This window comes from Ambystoma mexicanum, chromosome 13 (genome assembly GCF_040938575.1).
Source record: "Ambystoma mexicanum isolate Mex_15411 chromosome 13, UKY_AmexF1_1, whole genome shotgun sequence".
In the NCBI taxonomy this organism is placed as follows: Eukaryota; Metazoa; Chordata; class Amphibia; order Caudata; family Ambystomatidae; genus Ambystoma; species Ambystoma mexicanum.
Window position 1 is genome coordinate 86,165,890 of NC_090938.1, and position 16,594 is coordinate 86,182,483.

At 43.8% G+C, this 16,594-nt stretch overlaps 1 protein-coding gene across 1 annotated transcript in view; it reads left to right on the top strand.

The window, feature by feature from the left end:
* The first annotated feature begins 3,839 nt into the window (after window positions 1-3,839).
* The window catches only part of LOC138520912 (cytochrome P450 2A13-like), a 63,204-nt gene continuing 50,449 nt past the window's right edge, over window positions 3,840-16,594 (top strand). The window contains exon 1 of the mRNA XM_069633339.1: window positions 3,840-4,147. Within this exon, the coding sequence (XP_069489440.1) occupies window positions 3,968-4,147 (180 nt within the window). The 5' untranslated portion in view covers window positions 3,840-3,967. The remainder of the gene's footprint in view (window positions 4,148-16,594) is intronic.

The window sequence follows — 16,594 nt, forward strand, 5'->3', positions numbered from 1 at the left end:
CATATAGCCTGTTCTGACAGACTCAAGTCATCTATGAGTTATTATCCAGCTTTTGTTTTAGGAATTCTGAGCCAACAGGGCCTACCATAGGCAGACACACCTTACACCATATATCCATTTTTCTCGGAAACCTGAGGCACAGACATTCTATCCTAGCCAGCCATATTTTAGACCATATCACCCATCTTTCTGTGGAACCTGAGCCATACACAGCCTGCCATAGCCAGACATATCTAACATCATATTAGCGATCATTCTGGTGAAACTGTGCCACAGCCATCCATTATAGACAGACATATCTTACACCATAGTATCCATATTTCTCTGGAGCCTGAGTCATGCAGATCCTACCACAGCCAGATTTATCTTACACCATATTATCATCTTTCTCAGGAACCTGAGTCACACCAAGCCTACCATAGCCAGACATAACTTACACTATATCCTAAATCCTTCTCAGGATCCTGAGTCTCACATAGCCTACCATAGCCAGATATATCTTACACCATATCATCCATCTTTCTCAGGAAACTGAGCCACGCAGAGCCTTCATAACCAGACATATATTACACCATATCATCCATCTTTCTCTGGAACATGAGCCACACAAATCCCAACATATTCAGACATTTTTTACACCATATTATCCATCTTTCTGGGAATTCTGATCCACACAAAGCCTACCCTAGCCAACCATATCTTAGACCATATCATCCATCTTTCTCTGGAACCTGGGCCACACAAAACCCAACATAGCCAGACATATCTTGTCCTATAGTCTCCATCTTTCTGGGGAAGGTGAGCCACACACAGCCTACCATAGCCAGACATATCTAACATCATATTAATGATCATTCTGGGGAACCTGAGCCACATCCAACTATTATAAACAGACATATCTTACACCATAGTATCCATATTTCTCTGGAACCTGAGCCATGCAGATCCTACCATAGCCTGATTCATCTTACACCATATTATCATCTTCCTCAGGAACCTGAGTCACACAGAGTTTACCATAGCCAGACATATCTTACATGATATCATCAATCTTTATCAGGATCCTAAGTCTCCCAGAGCCTACCATAACAAGATATATCTTACACCATATCATCCATCTTTCTCAGAAAACTGAGCCACGCAGAGCCTACATAACCAGACATATCTTACATCATGTCATCCATCTTTCTCTGGAAACTGAGCCACACAGAGCCTACATAACCAGACACATCTTACACCATATCATCGATCTTTCTCTGGAACATGAGCCACACAGAGCCCAACATAGTCGGACAATCTTACACCATGTTATCCATCTTTCTGGGAATTCTGATCCAGACAGTGTCATGAACCGCCGATTATGTCCGTTCTGGACTTCGTGGTCCATAACCCATAGAGGACTGAACTCTGTGATCCTTCCAACATGGGCGTTGGATACGGAACGCAGCTAACCAGCCTTTACGCGCTATGTTCAACTTCCTACAAAACAGCAACGCCCCCGCGGCTCTGCGTGTCTCAACACTACCGCTACGAGTAGTCAGACGTGTGTTGCCGGAGTTCGTTCGGGGCCCCCTTCCGAGTCCCGTTTCCCACTTTACTGAATTTACTCCCTTTTCCATCCCCTTTCCTTGTACTACCTTCTTCCGAGCCCATCTTCCTGGATTTCTCCTGTGCTTGGTTCACGGGATCCCGTGCCTCCGAGTTAGGGTACTGTTTCCTTCCTGGTTCCCGGTCCTGGATATCTGAACGCTACTTCGAGTAGGTCTTGCAATCCTCACGCTAGAATCCGAAGACCTGCACACGGGCCTGTATAAATCCCGGACCGTGCAAAAGAAAGAAGCCACCTCCAAGAAGGTCACAAGCAAGGAGAAACAGGTGAGAAGGGGCGAGACTTGTGACAGACAGAGCCTACCATAGCCAAATATATCTTACACATTATCATCCATCTTTCTCTGCTACCTGAGCCACACAGATCGTACCCAGAAATATCTTACATCATATCATCCATCTTTCTTAGAAACCTAATCCACTCAGAGCCAGCAATAGACAGATATATCTCGCACCATATTGTCCATCTTTCACTGGAACCTGAGCCACACAGACCATAACAAAGTCACATATATCTAACACCATATCATCCATCTTTCTCAGGAAACTCAGCTACACAGAGCCTACATAACCAGACATATCTTACACCATAACATACATCCTTCTCTGAAACATGAGCCACACAGAGCCTAACAGAGTCAGACATGTCTTATACCATATCATCCATCTTTCTCTGGTACCTGAGCCACACAGATCCTACCCAGACATATCTTACACCATATCATCCATCTTTCTCAGGAACCTGAGCCACACAAAGCCTACCACAGCCATTCATATCATACACCCTATCATCCATCCTTCTCTAGAACCTGAGCCACACAGAGCCTACCCTAGCCAGACATATCTTACACCATATTATCCATCTTTGTGGGAATTCTGAGCCACACAGAGCCTACCATAGCCAGATATATCTTACACCATATTAACCATCTTTCCGGGGCACCTGAGCCACGCAGTGCCCAATACAGCCAGACATATCTTACATTCACACTCTAAGATATGTATCACAAATTTCACTAGTTCCATATTCAAGGAGCACAGGTTCTATCATTGAGTAGCCTCATATAAAATCGAATACAGACTAGTTAGAAAGTCAACATCAGTCTTTATGAAACAAACTCACTCTTATAAGAACACCCTACTTGGTGAGTTATGGTTCTCTACAGTGAAACCAACACATCCCTTTCTTCCTCGCTGCCCCAGCACACCGCGTGGAGCCGCAACATGGAACATCAAAGCCTACCATGATAGGTTATGGAGTTGAAGCTGTAACAACTATCCCTTAATAACTCAACTCTCCGCTTCTAGGTGCCCCTTTAATAACAGAACCAGACTTTGGATTTAGAAACATGCGCAATACATTAGCAATCTGCCGACTTTATTTATTCTGAGATATGCATTGGAATGTAAAATATGACACACTGTGTGCCAAAATTAGAAGAATGGTTATATATGCAAGTGGCATGTTTTATCAGTTAGATGGAATTTGTCTGGTTTCATATTTTCACATGACCTTCTGGCTCTGAGGTTTTTCGCGTGAGATCAGTGAATTTCCGCATTTGTGTTGACCAGTCATGCTGTACCGCTTAGAGTATGTGAGTGGATGGTCCCAGGCAGGATGTCAAAATCCAGAGGAACTCCCCATCACCCGTCAGTATGAGTTGGTGTGGATCTAAGCCCTCTCCCATATTCTTCCTGTCCAATTTTGATGACATGGCAAGTTGGCTGGAGTCTGTCTGTTGGAGTCATGTAAGGAGCTATGTTGCCTGTAGCAAAAACTGCTCGGCCGAGCATGGCATGGCGTTTCAGAGCGAGTTCTTGGTATTGTCGGGAGGATCGGGTAATAAGTTGCATTGAGAAAGACGTTGAAAAAACAAAACAATAGGTATTTGCTGCATAATATTTGTTATTTGCAAATATGATTAGCATAACATTTCCCACAGAATAGCGTAACATCAAGAGAAGGGATTCAAATGGCTGTCTTTGGGACAGATCCAAGACTATCTAATTAATTCTGCCAGTCTGTCTGGTTAGCACATCGGTTCCTAAAGTTAACTGAGTCCATAGTGCATAGCAAAGGTTGGCAATGGACTAGGTCCAACAAAAGTTTGTGACCGAGAACTCGTGACTGTGAGTTATGCGCCAAACACTGATCCCAAGCCAACTGGCAAGCCTCTCAAAAATGTTCCCTATTGGTAGGCGTGTCCCTGTCATGCTCAGTTGAAAGTAGGAAACCTGTTGCAAGAACACGAGGTAAAAAAATACAATTTCAGTGCTCAACTGCATACTCACACTTAAGACAGGCAGCTGGGCATAAGAGGGGCACCCTCCAGGATTGGCACAGATTCCACCCGCTGCCATGTTGTTTGTGGAAGCTCTGCCTGCCTACCTACTCACCTGCATCGCTTGCCTGCTTCTTCTGTCTGCCTGGAGGACTTTCCATGATACAAGTCTACTGCCTCCAGGTCCCTTTCCTCTTCCCATTATAGGGAACCTGCACCAGATCAGGAGCAGTCAAGTTGTTGAATATCTGAAGAAGGTAACTTGTATCCTCTACTTGTATCCTCTCTAGAGCCTTTATTACGTCATAGAGTATGCATTTGATCACATTGCTGGTGTAAAGGATGTGAATGTATGTAAACTTCAGACGCTGCAGAGCAAGATGTCTGCAAAATATGTCTGGTTCATCACAAACTGGAGTTTGTATACGTTCGACATCTTGGGCATCATTGTGAGTTGGGTGGTAATCCGGTGGTATACTGCTCAATGTAATGACTGTTACTGCCACTTGGTCTGGCGAATTTATCACCAGATTAGAGGTGGGGGTGGCAGTGTTTGTGCCCATTAATTTGGAGTTCATATTGGGGATTTCAGCAGAATTACCCCCTCCGCCCCCCGGTGGAATTATCGGTGCAGTAATTCTACCTATTTAGCTGATTTTTATTTTTGCATTTTTGAGAGATGATCGACTACCTGAGGCACTATTACAGAGACTTTGCACCCGTGTAAGTGCACTATGAGCAAAAATCGACATAGTGCAAAAACATGTTATTTCAATGCACTTTTATACCAAGGCAATGTTTGCCCTAGTTGTTGCCCTGATGCAACATGAGTTTAAACAATATGTTTTTTGCTTATGCTGGTGAAAATTACTCTTTCACTAGTGCAAATTCCTGCATTACCACTCCCGATGTCTGACAAGGGAAGAAAGTGGGGAGAATATCTATGAGATCGTATCTGAGGGGCATATTACAGAACTGTTGTGTTATTGCAAGTGGAATTCAAACACCTATTCTTTCAATGGACTTTTGCACCAGTGCAAGGAATTAGCACTTGGTAATCTTTGACCAGGTACAAAAACATTCCTTAGCGCTAATATCATTAAACATTGCACTTGTAGTAGTGTAAGGTTTCTATAATATTGTATGTTTTTTTGTTCTCTGGCACATTTCGCACTTGTGCTAATACCATGCAAAACTTGCACTCGTGCCAACGCACATTTCTGTAACCTGGGCAGGTATTTTAAAATCATCTTAAATGTGAATAAGTTGGTTTCCCACGTTTGTCAACGAATGAGATTAATTACATTATCTGGGAAACATAATGCTCACTTTTGTAGCAGAGTGAGTGATAGAAAATGCTCTAGCATTATTTATTTTGTACAGTTCTTCTACATTGGGCTGGCTGAAAAGGTGTGAGGGCTGGTAGGGTCCCATTTAAAAGTGATGTATTTAGTTATTTATTTATTGTTTATTTATATGGTGCTTATACAAGACAGTGTTTCAAAGCGCCACAAGGCAAAAGGGAAGGGAGCAAGGGAACAAATACATGTAAATGAGAATTAATATGAATAAATAAGAAAACAAACAGTGGTCCTACTAGACCTTGTGACATTTGGAATGTGCAAGTGCAGAGAAAAGGAAGGGGGTGGAGGCAGGGGTGTAAGTGCTAAAGGGTTGCCCAGGGGGAGGGGAAGTGACAGAGGAGCCTGTTGGGGAGGCAACAGGTAAGTGCATGGGCGCAGGCATCAACAACCAAAGCGGGAGGTCTAACGCCCATCAGATAAGTGCAAGGCTGAGACAAACCACCCAACTAACAGGTGTGGGCCCAGAGGGCAGTGCAGTGTTAGTGGATGCTGGTGGCGATTGGGCAAAAGTCCAGGGCCATAATGACTCTTGAGGGACCTAACTGCCAACCTCAGCAGCTGTGGGCATGGTTAGCACAGGAGGGAGAGAGAGAAGGAGGTGAAGAAGAGATAGATCTTGAGTTTTTTGTGGAACTTGAGGTGATCCTGTTCAAGGGAGAGAGAGAGAGAGAGAGAGAGAGAGAGAGAGAGACTTTTCCAGAGGAGGGAGCCAGCCGAGGAAAGAGATCTGCCCTCAGCTCGCTGCTTGGAGAAGCACTTGTCCAGCAGGGAGTTGGAGCAAGAAGATCAAAGGGATCTAGAAGGAGAGAATTTAGTGAGAGGGAGTTGCAGGTAGCATGGTCCAGGGGCCCCAGGCAGCCTTATGGGTGATGCAAAGGGTCTTGATACAAGTAGACAACTGGAAGGCAACTGGAAGCCAGTGGAGAGATCTTAGGCCTGGAGAGATACAGTCCCTGGGCTTGAGGCCAAGGTCAAGTCTTGCGCCCTATTCTGGATTAGTTGAAGAGGGCAGAGGGAAGCAAGAGGTAGGTTGAGAAAGTGGCTGTTGCAGTAATCCAGCCTGGAGAGGACCAGAGCTCTACTGACATTGAGCTTCTAGGTGAAGGAAAGGGATAATGCCTCTAAGGAGATGAAGTTGAAAGTGGGCCGTCTTGGCAAGGCCCAAGATGTGAGGATTGAAGTGGAGTTGAAGATAAACCCAATGTTTTGGGATTCAGTAGAAGGAGAAGGAGAAGAGCCCATAGAGGGTGGTCAGAGTGTAGGAGGGAAACAGGGAAAAGGTGACCCGATAGGAAGGATCTTAATCTTACTGGCATTAAGACAGAAATCATTGAAGGTGCGCCAGGACTGGATAGCAGAAAGATATTCCGGGATGATAGAGGTGGAGGAAGAGCAGGAGGAGGAGGAGAGCTTGAAGAAGAGCTGTGTGTCACCTGCGTAACAGTGGCAATGAGGAGAGAAGGCGGAGATCAGGTGAGCAAGAGGTGCAAGGTAGATATTGAAGAGCCAGGGTGAGAGGATAGAGCCCTGGGGAACACCACATATAGAGAGAGTGGTGGTGAAGGAGAAGGAGCCCAGCAAAATCTGGGAGGGGCAGTCAGTGTGGAAGGAGGTCAACAAATCCAGTACCCGGTCGGAGATACCAAGGGTACCTTGTAGCGGCTTTATAGTGATAGGGTGTTGATTTATAAAATTCAGAAGAGAGGTCAAGGAGAATGAGAACAGCAGGAGTGTTAGAGTCAAGGTTTGAGAGCAGTTCTTCACAGTGATACTCAGAATCCGGATTGATGTTCATGTAAACAGCCAGCAAACTCAGTGTGTTGGGTCAGTTGGGGGAAGACCAACTTCTCCAGGCATTTCCCAAGGAAGGGCGTAGTATAGATAGGGCGGTAGTTGGCCTGTCATGAGGGATCAGCAGAAGGATTGTTTAGAAGGGGGTGCACAAGGGAGTTCTTGGGAGAGGAAGGGAAAGAACCAGAGGCTAGGGAGTGGTTGCAGATGTCAGCAAGACCTAGTCCGAGAGAGCAGATGTTAGGGGGAACCACTTACCTGCAGCTCGGAAAAGCAGTCTGAGACAATTTTGGGTATCATAGATAATGATTTCTAACAGAGAGCTACAAGAATGGGGTGGGGGTAGCAACAAATTATCCAATGAAAGAGGTCTATTGGCACAGAATAAAGAAAGGCACCCACAGGGAGCTGAAACAATACACAACTCTTGGTGAATCAGGCCCTAAATGGCTTCTGAAAAGCTATCTGTGTTAGTAAGTTGATAACGAAGTTGAACTCTGATTAGAAAGGTAACAATGTGATTAGAATGCGGCTGGATATTGCAAGGACCAAGGGAAGTGACAGCTTGAGGGCATCAGCAAAGGCATCCTGTAACACATGTTCTGGGAAGCACGCATGTAATGTACTAAACTGAAGAAGGATTGTGTTTGTGATAAGACTGCCAACATGGGGCCAGAAACTCGGGGTCCTGATGCTAAAGGTCCATTTCAACTGAAAGAGTTGAAAGGCCCTCACACCATCCCTGCGCCTATTGCATTTTCATTGCCTACAAAGAAACAATTTACTTTCCTTCTGATGTCTCATTTTTTGGCTTTTCAAACAATTACTGTATTTCCGGAAGACAGTAAAGTGCTGTGAAATGTGGATGTTGCTTATTTAATTGAGAAGAACAGTTCTTTCTTCTTAAAACAGTTTACAACTCGATTACCAACCAAATAAGACATTTAAAGGAAACATGAGAAGTCTTTGGGCATTTTTCAATAATGTCATTACTTCCTTCATAATTTCCCAAGACTGTAGGGTAAACATTCTTTTCTTTTGTAAAATAGATCATCACAGATTTTTAGAAAGAAAAAAGAGTACTTTTATAACACTGTTCTGACTTGATGTCAGCACCGTCCAAGGCATGTACTAGCACTAGAGGAAGTGGGGACAATGAAAGCAAAGGTTAGGAGGGTAAAAGAGAAAGGGAAAAGTAGGGGGAAAGAGTGGATAGTGGTAGGAGAAGTGAAAGACTGGTAGGCAGTGGTTTCCATGGAGGAACGGTGGAAAGATGAGGGTTTTTATAAGACCTTGCAGAAAAAGAATGGATTACTAATACAGTGATGTTTATGTTAACCTATGCAAAGTATAGGTTTGCAAGGTTTTACACAGAAATTACACATTATCTTCCCGTTTTGATTTACATGAAACCTTCACATTAGATAATCATGTGATGCACTAATGATATGGGAAGGTGACTCGCACTCAGACTACTGATACTTCCAGAACTGAGCAATTCAGTGGATAAGTATGATAATAAACGGAAAGGTCCAAAATAGAAATGTATTTTTTGTGGTGCATAGCCGACACGTGTTTCGACCACCGGGTCGTTCTCAAGGCCTGTTTGAGCTGAAATTTTGATCGTTCACCTAGAGAGTTCGTCCAGTCTTGAATAAGTAAGAGTAATGTCGAAAACAACAAATTCAGATCGGGTTACGAGTCCCCAAATATCACAGAACTGCCTCATCTGAGATCTGGTTCCGAAAATGCAATCACATTAAACAGCGAACGTCCCCAGCATATATAAATGCTTGGCTGGTGTACATCGATACTCCGAATCAGAGCAAAGTGGTGTCTAGATCTATCTATATTGCCTGTAATAGGAGGAGGCAAGCACAGGGGATCAATCCCTGTGTCTGAGTGTGAGTCGCCTTCCCATATCATTAATCCATTATTTAACTTGTCCAAGCCCCAGTGGGTGGTTTGTGGGAATAGTGTGTTCGCTGCCGACTTATAATATAATATTGTTTATTGTGGAACTCTGGAGTGGTCACTAGTGCACAGTATCTGTATCTTACCCACTAATACTCATTTAGTTATAGATAATCATGTAGTTATTTATTCAAGTGCATTTAGAGTGCCAGCAGAATTTTACAGATTGTAAGTGTAGTTTTTGAGACTAGAAATGTGTTAAAAAATGTAATCTCTTAAGAAAGTGAAAAGGGCTTCTGAATACCATGTGCAGACATTACAATATTGGGGGAAAATAATCCAACGTGTCAAATAGTGTACAGTCTGCAGCATTACCACTGGCAGTAAAGACATTATGGCCCGCAACAGTGCAAGAGGAAGCAATTAGTGACAATAGCCAATGAAGAAAGCCCTGATCCTTAGTTGGGGATTTCTATTCCCAAGAGTTGGGCCCTATTGCACCATCAGCTATTACGCTAAGGTGTCTTGGTCTCGGGACCAGGCTATTTAGTCACAGAGCTAGCTGAAAAAGGAGGGATTCAGATGGTTCTTCAAGCCAGCATAGTTGATGCTGTCACTCAAAGAGGCACTGGAAAATTATTTGTAGCTTCAATATCTTGCACATCAAGCACTGGAAACTGGCCATGAGTTTTTCCTGCCACCCTTTGGTATAACACCATGGTGTGAGACTAGTCCTTTTGATTATGGTGTACCCTTTGAAGCCTTCTTAGCGGGCTGCTCCTGCTGAGAGATTCCTGGGCTGGAGAGAGGTGTTATCAGCAGTGGTCGAAGTGTACGAAAAGAAGTAGTGGAACTATGTTCACTACTGCCATGCACCACTTCCCACAAACCCCATCGCTATGCCCCCTCCCATGCAGAATACAAACCCCAAAACACATGCTTCTGCTGTTAAGGGCACGTCCAGTGCAGTGCACTGAAAGTGCAAGTTTCAACTTCTTCCGACACTTTTATTTTAAAACGAAACCGTCCCGGAACGATTTGTTTTTTAAATAAAAGTATAGGAACGGTAAAACTTAATTAAAAGAAGTAGAGGAGCACCGCTCCCGACTGCTCCCGCCCACTTCCACCACTGGTTATCAGACCTTTTAAGGGATCATAGAGAAGCAGCTCACACTTCTATTTTCCCATTAGTTGCAGGAGAGACAGCCAAACAATGGAGATTGCATGCTGTTTGTCCATGGCTGGCCTGTGCTCAAAGTGTTGGCATATGTATGATACAGATCAGGTGTGGCTTTAATAATTATGTGATTTTTTCAGAAAATCCTGATTCCTGTACTGTAGAGAAGTAATGCACTAAAGATGTACATTTAAGATAACAAAAATGGAAGGTTTGGACTATCCAATAACTGAGTTCTAATGTTGAGTGAAAGTTGGTAAAGCATAAGTTGGACTCGTGTCACAAATGAGCGTTTTTATAATGCGGACTCGTATTGCGATTTTAACATTTAGATTCACACAGAGGATTAAAGATTGTAGTACATTGTAAATAAAGTTTGTAACAGTTCATAAAATAGGATTCTAATTTTATTGTTTAATATCCTGGGGGGTTTCACAAGGCACGCTATGCCTGTTTACTGAGAATCCTGGAACACTGCTTGCCAGTTTTATTAACTGCTACACAAAATGTTTTAACACTTTTTATTGTTGTTGTAACTGCATTTATGTTGGGAGTCCCAGATTAAAGAAAGAACGTTACCCACATATATTTAAAGTGCAAACCTTTGCAGCCACGGTTACCTCTTTACAGTTGGCTGGTGCACTGCTCTGTTTTTTTCACGGCTTCTTACACATAGCGTTGTCAAAGTGAAACGTTTTGATTTTTTTATGACACTGGAAAGAGGGTCTATGTGGAGAGGTGGAAAGAGATAGGCAGAAAGAAAGAGGGGCAGTGAGGGAAGGAGGTGTAGCGAAGGGGAAAGTACCGATGAGAAGTGAGAAAAAGCAGAGTTCTAAGAAGAATGGAAAGGTGGGTTGAAGAGGGAGGGAAAGAATGAAGTTCACAGGGCACCGTGTGCAAATATATGGAGATGTGAGTGATTAGATGCAGAGGGAGCAAGAAATATCAACACAGAACTTTTCAGTTTATGAAATTTGCATATTCAACTAGCTCGGGTTCCCCAGGGTGCCCGTGTCCTGATCGAGTGGTGTCTCATATGCCCTGGGGGATGTTGCTCTTGTCCTCTTGTCAGCAAGTCTTGCTTCAGTTTGCTCTGTTGTCTCATGTGTCCTGGAGGATGTTGCTCTTGTCCTCTGGTCGGCAAGTCTTGCTTTAGTTTGCTCTGGTGTCTCATGTGCCCTGGGGGATGTTGCTCTTGTCCTTATGTCAGCAGGTCTTGCTTCAGTTTGCTCTGACATCTCATTTGCCCTGGAGAATGTTAATCTTGTCCTCTGGTCGGCATGTCATGCTGCTGTTTGTTGTTTCAGAAGCTCTTGATATTGATATTGATTTTCGCTTTGCATCAGATGGAGCTTTTCCAAGTGATGTTTGTTTTTTGTGCTGCATATTTGAGACACTCAATGGCTTCAGCACATTTGAGAAAATGTCCATGAAAGATTGATTGATTGTGCTCTTTGAATGAACTTAACTAAAATGTAACATTACCATTTCCCATATTTGGAGTGGTCGTAAACATTTTTTTTTAACACGTTCAAAATGTACACAGTAGTAATACATTTCAAAGGAATAACCAACACATCGAACATTTTGCTTCAGACACTTTTCCAAATTTTGCCCCCTTCGAGTACCTACTGAAGTGAATCAGGGTGAGCATCAGTAAATGAGGGTGTTTACGGAGGGAATTTTTTGCATCCAAACATGGACTATAATCGTGCCCCAGACAAATGAGGAATCCATGAAATATTTGGTACTAAGTAAATGGCAGACAAAGAAAAGGGCAATTCCTGTTTGGACCTGTGCGGACCAGGAGGACCCAGGGGCCAAAACAGTGCTCAGACAGCAGCTAAGCATTCACCAACATGTGTTTACTCCCTCTGTCCCCAAAGGCCATCCCCACACTCTGTTCCCCCAGCGATGTTTCCTTGTGCCCCCCCTTCTCGCACACAGGTATTGCCTGTTTTGTCTGATTCTTCTACCCTGCTTCCCCGCCTCCCCCCTCCAGCCTACTTCTGCAGGAGTCTGTCCTGATACATTCTGGTTTCACCATCACCGTCTTGTGATCAATGCTGGATTTGACTTTATGGACTCATTGATTCACAGTGCGTCACCCTTTCTCATGGTGGCCCTGAATCATGCTGTTTCCATCTTCATCTTGTATCCTGGCTTGCAACATTATGTGTCACTACTGACTTCTGCAATTGTATTCACTCTCCCCTCTTGCTTCTCCACTCTTTTTGACTACTTACTCTCTGTTCTCTTCTCCTCTCCCTTCTCCCTTTCCTATCTACTCCCCTCCTCCCCTTACTTTCTTCTATGCACTTACTCTAACAGAATTGTCCCTTGACCTGGTATGATTGCAACCTCGTCTGTTTCCTCCCCCCTTCCCTTACTTGTTCCCCTCCCCCAGCACCAGCTGAAATGTTCTCAGGCCTAGTATGATAGTCTCATGTTTTGTTCCTCCCCTGCCTTTCTTCACCCCTCTCCATCACCTCTTGTTTTTCTCTGGCTCTACCAGAAATGTCATGAGGCCTAGTACAGTAGTTGTCGGTCTGTTTCCATTTCCTTCCCACTCTCCCCCTCCCTTCCTTATCTATGTCTTAGCTCTTGAACTATCTGAAATGTTGTCCGGCTGAGTACGATAGTTAATTTCACATCCTTACTGTTCATGGCCTGAAAGAATGTTATTGTATTTTCTCTTGTGCCCTCCCTTGCCTTGAAGTCCTTTGAAACACATTGGGCCTCATTACAAGTGAGGCAGTAAGGGGTTAGAGGACTGACCGTGCAAACAAAAACCAGCTGCGGTTGGGATCCAGGAGGTGGGGACACAGGAAAATCAAAGAGCGCTGCAACTAGGGTAAGAGGATGCACCAAGATATGGCAGTGTGGTAGAGCAAGAGAGTGGGAACAGGGAGGGTTGGGGAAGCAAAGAAAACTCTAATAGTACCACAGGGACCCAAAGGCAGCACAGGGAAGGGGTGGTCCATACTTGCCCGGAATGTTGCAAAGAGAAGTCAGTCCACCAAAACACATTGCAAGCAATCTTCTCTGGCCTGTTCTGACAATTTAGCCCAGAAGTGCTAAATTTACAATTCTTTCCTTCCAGTCAACTGAAACTGATGCTGAAAAATAAGTTTATTTCGTCAAGAAAAGCAAACCATAAAAACACAATAATAATCAACAGACAACATTAGACAACAATATTACAAACAATGATTAAAAAGATGATTAAAATTAGAGCCAGCAGGCTTAAGACCCCCTAAGAACATCTCCATATGGAGATTTAAACTAACCATAGTTCATATTTTCTCAAGGACAGGGCACACTTTAGAAACGTCATGACAGCCCACAATACCTAGACTGAGTCCGCACATAACAAATAATACAAGGCCAGCTTATAACATCGAAAACCTTGACCCTGCAAAACTGTTTTCAATGCACGCTTTCTTCTTGATGCGGAGCAAAACAAGAAAAAATGCACTAAATATTCTTTTGGGGCATCACAGAATAGGCATGATTGGTCCACCTCCCCTTGGACCAAAACGCCATCAATGCTCTCAGGTGAATACAATTGAAATGCGCCCTAGTAACAGGAATAAGCTGTGAGGGATTCTGAGCCCAACACAAGTCCTTATGGAGACCTGGGGCCTTAATAATAAAATGTTACCTGTTTGTTGGCCTCATAGTCTCCAGTGACTCTCTTTTCTCCCTAATAAACTGGCGTACACAGGTTTTCACAGTTTTTCCAACTTTAAAAGTTATAAGGTCTGTCGGATAAAAGCACTCCCATATCCACAAACACAGCCTTTACGTATGTAAGCCATGGAATCCTCAGGTGGGAGTCTCTTGTGATCATATAATTGATTAGGTCCTGGGTCAAAATCGCTTTTCTGTTCCCCCAAACTCTAAACCGGTGACTTCCAGGCTGAGAAGCAACAAGATCACCCAGAAACAAACTGCCCAGGTCTTGGTGCACTGCAGAGTTAGGGGCAGACTTGGGTAACCCCAATATTCTCTTCAAAAACTGTTCTCAACCACATGTATAGACTCAGTGTTACCAAAACACCCCATATCTCCATCCCATACCTAGCCACAGAAGTGGCTTTAGCCTTGTAGATCTTAAGCACAAGCTCCACTGGCTTTAATTTGAACAAGCCCAATGCTCTGGCAGACCCCCCCCCCCAATTGCCTGTTTAAATCTCAAGGTCTGCTTCTCAACATGAGCTTCAGCCGCCAAATTCGAAGCAATTCTAGCCCCCGGTAATCAAAATTGTCCACTCTAGGGATTTGCTCCGTCTGCTAAATATAGCAGGAAACCTTGGTGGACGCTTCCCCCTAGAGCAGACCATCAGGATCGATTTCTTGGCATTTATTTTTAGCCCAAGTGTGTCCATAATTTGAGAATGATCATCTACAAGACACTGTGGGGCTTTAGGGGTACGGCTAGGAAACCTGTATCATCTGCAGAGGCCATTAGGGGCAAACACCTATTGCCCAACCTAGGAATATACAGGGTAGATTTAAGTAAATGGTCGTATAGGCCCTTTATGTACAAACAAAAAAGCAATGGGGCCAATACACAGCTTTGACGCATCCCAACTTCTACATCAAAAAAAGTCCCCACTCCTCACACACACCACTGTTGAGAGATGAAGTCTCTCCATGAGGTCCAGCAAGGCACCAGGGCGGTTCATGGATCTGAGCATACTTCACAACTTGCCACGATCAGCCTTGCTGAAAGCGGTGCTCAGATACATGAAGGCCAAAATAATAGACTCCTCCTTAAATAAATAAAGAATGTGCCACCACCAAATAAAGATTCAGGACCTACTCTGCCGTTGCAAGCTCTAATCTAAACCCTAGCTGAATAGAGGAGGAGAATATGAGTACTCTCTAAACAGGCCTCCAACCTCCCCAAGAGAGCCCTCTCCAAAATCTTAAACACAGAGTCTACAAGGGAAATTGGTCTATGCAACGCTGGTAGGGTCCTTAACCACTTTTTATAAATTAAATTGATCACTGCGTGGAACCATGAAACAGGGTGAATACCACCTTCACAAATAGCATTGAACCCCAAAGTCAAAATTGGGGTCCAAAGGTCCAGTTCTGCCAAAAACAAATCAGCATGAACATTATCCAGGCCAGGGGCCTTATTCCTAGCTTGAAATGTTATAGCTGTCAGAATTTCCCCAACTGTAAATATAATGTTACTTTGCATCCCAGAAAATAACTTTTTGGGACCCCGGGCTACTAACCTCTCAAAGTCCACCTCCTTGCATCCACTACTATACAAAGACGAATTATGTGTCACCTAATCCTGGGCCGCAACTGTCGCACGGGTGCCACTCGGCTTACATTTATAAAAGGGCCCATTATTTACAATGTCCCAAAAAAAGCTTAGCATTATTGGTGACAGAAGAATTCACCCACTCCTCCCATGACTCTGCTTCATTTTCAGATTTTCTAACAGCGATGGCTTTCTTGTAGGCCGCCCGGGCCATAATTATATCATACTTTTTGGATAGAGGATTCTTCAAGGTTTTCAGCAGAGAGGACTTAGATTTCATACAAACTGCATTAATCCACCCAGGATGTTGCCTTCCCTTCTTTCTGCTAGCCTTCTTGGTAAATGTGACATAAGGATTGGTCAAAAGTAGTACAAATTCAGACGCGATAACACTCTGATCTGAATTGCCAGAAAGGAAAATTTCAAGTACCCCCCCCCCCAATTGTTTACCACTATGTCCCTTTGCAGAGTCTCATGATCCAATAACAGCCATTTTACCCGACTCTTCCGGCCATCAGTGGAAACCTCCGGTTTATAGGACAGGTCCGCAGAGACAGACCTGCCCTGCAGTCTAACCTCAAGCTGAATAGGGAGGTGATCACTGAATATGTCACCTAACAACACAAACCCAGTGACACAGTCACAGAATTTTCCTGGGACACAAATGTAATCAATTGACGAGCAACCAGAGGCAGAAGAAAATGTAAAATTTCCGGGGGATGTCATCGGGGAACCAACCATTGTCCGAACACAACCCCAAATCATAAAGGAGCTTCAATAGACTGAGTCCTTCACTACAGGTTCTAACATCCCTCATAATGGGATGCAAGATACCTGACAAATCCTCTTCAGAGGGATCGAGAAGACTGATACCATGTCAACTACCCAGTTTAGCATTAAAATCGCTCCCCAAAATAAGAAATAGATCCTTCACAGCAACCCACCTACCAGGCGCTCCATCACAGAAGCTAACATTGATAGGTAGTTCTTACTGTATTGAACATGGGGGCTATTATAAAAATGTACCACTAAAACAGCCAATCATAAGTACCGCCTTGGAATGGGGCTACGCACAACCAAAACCCTAATTAATTAGCGATGAGTCCAGCTTACCAAACTCCTTCCCCCTTTGCTTCTTGATAATTTTCCAGTGCATCTATCTTGTTCATGCCTG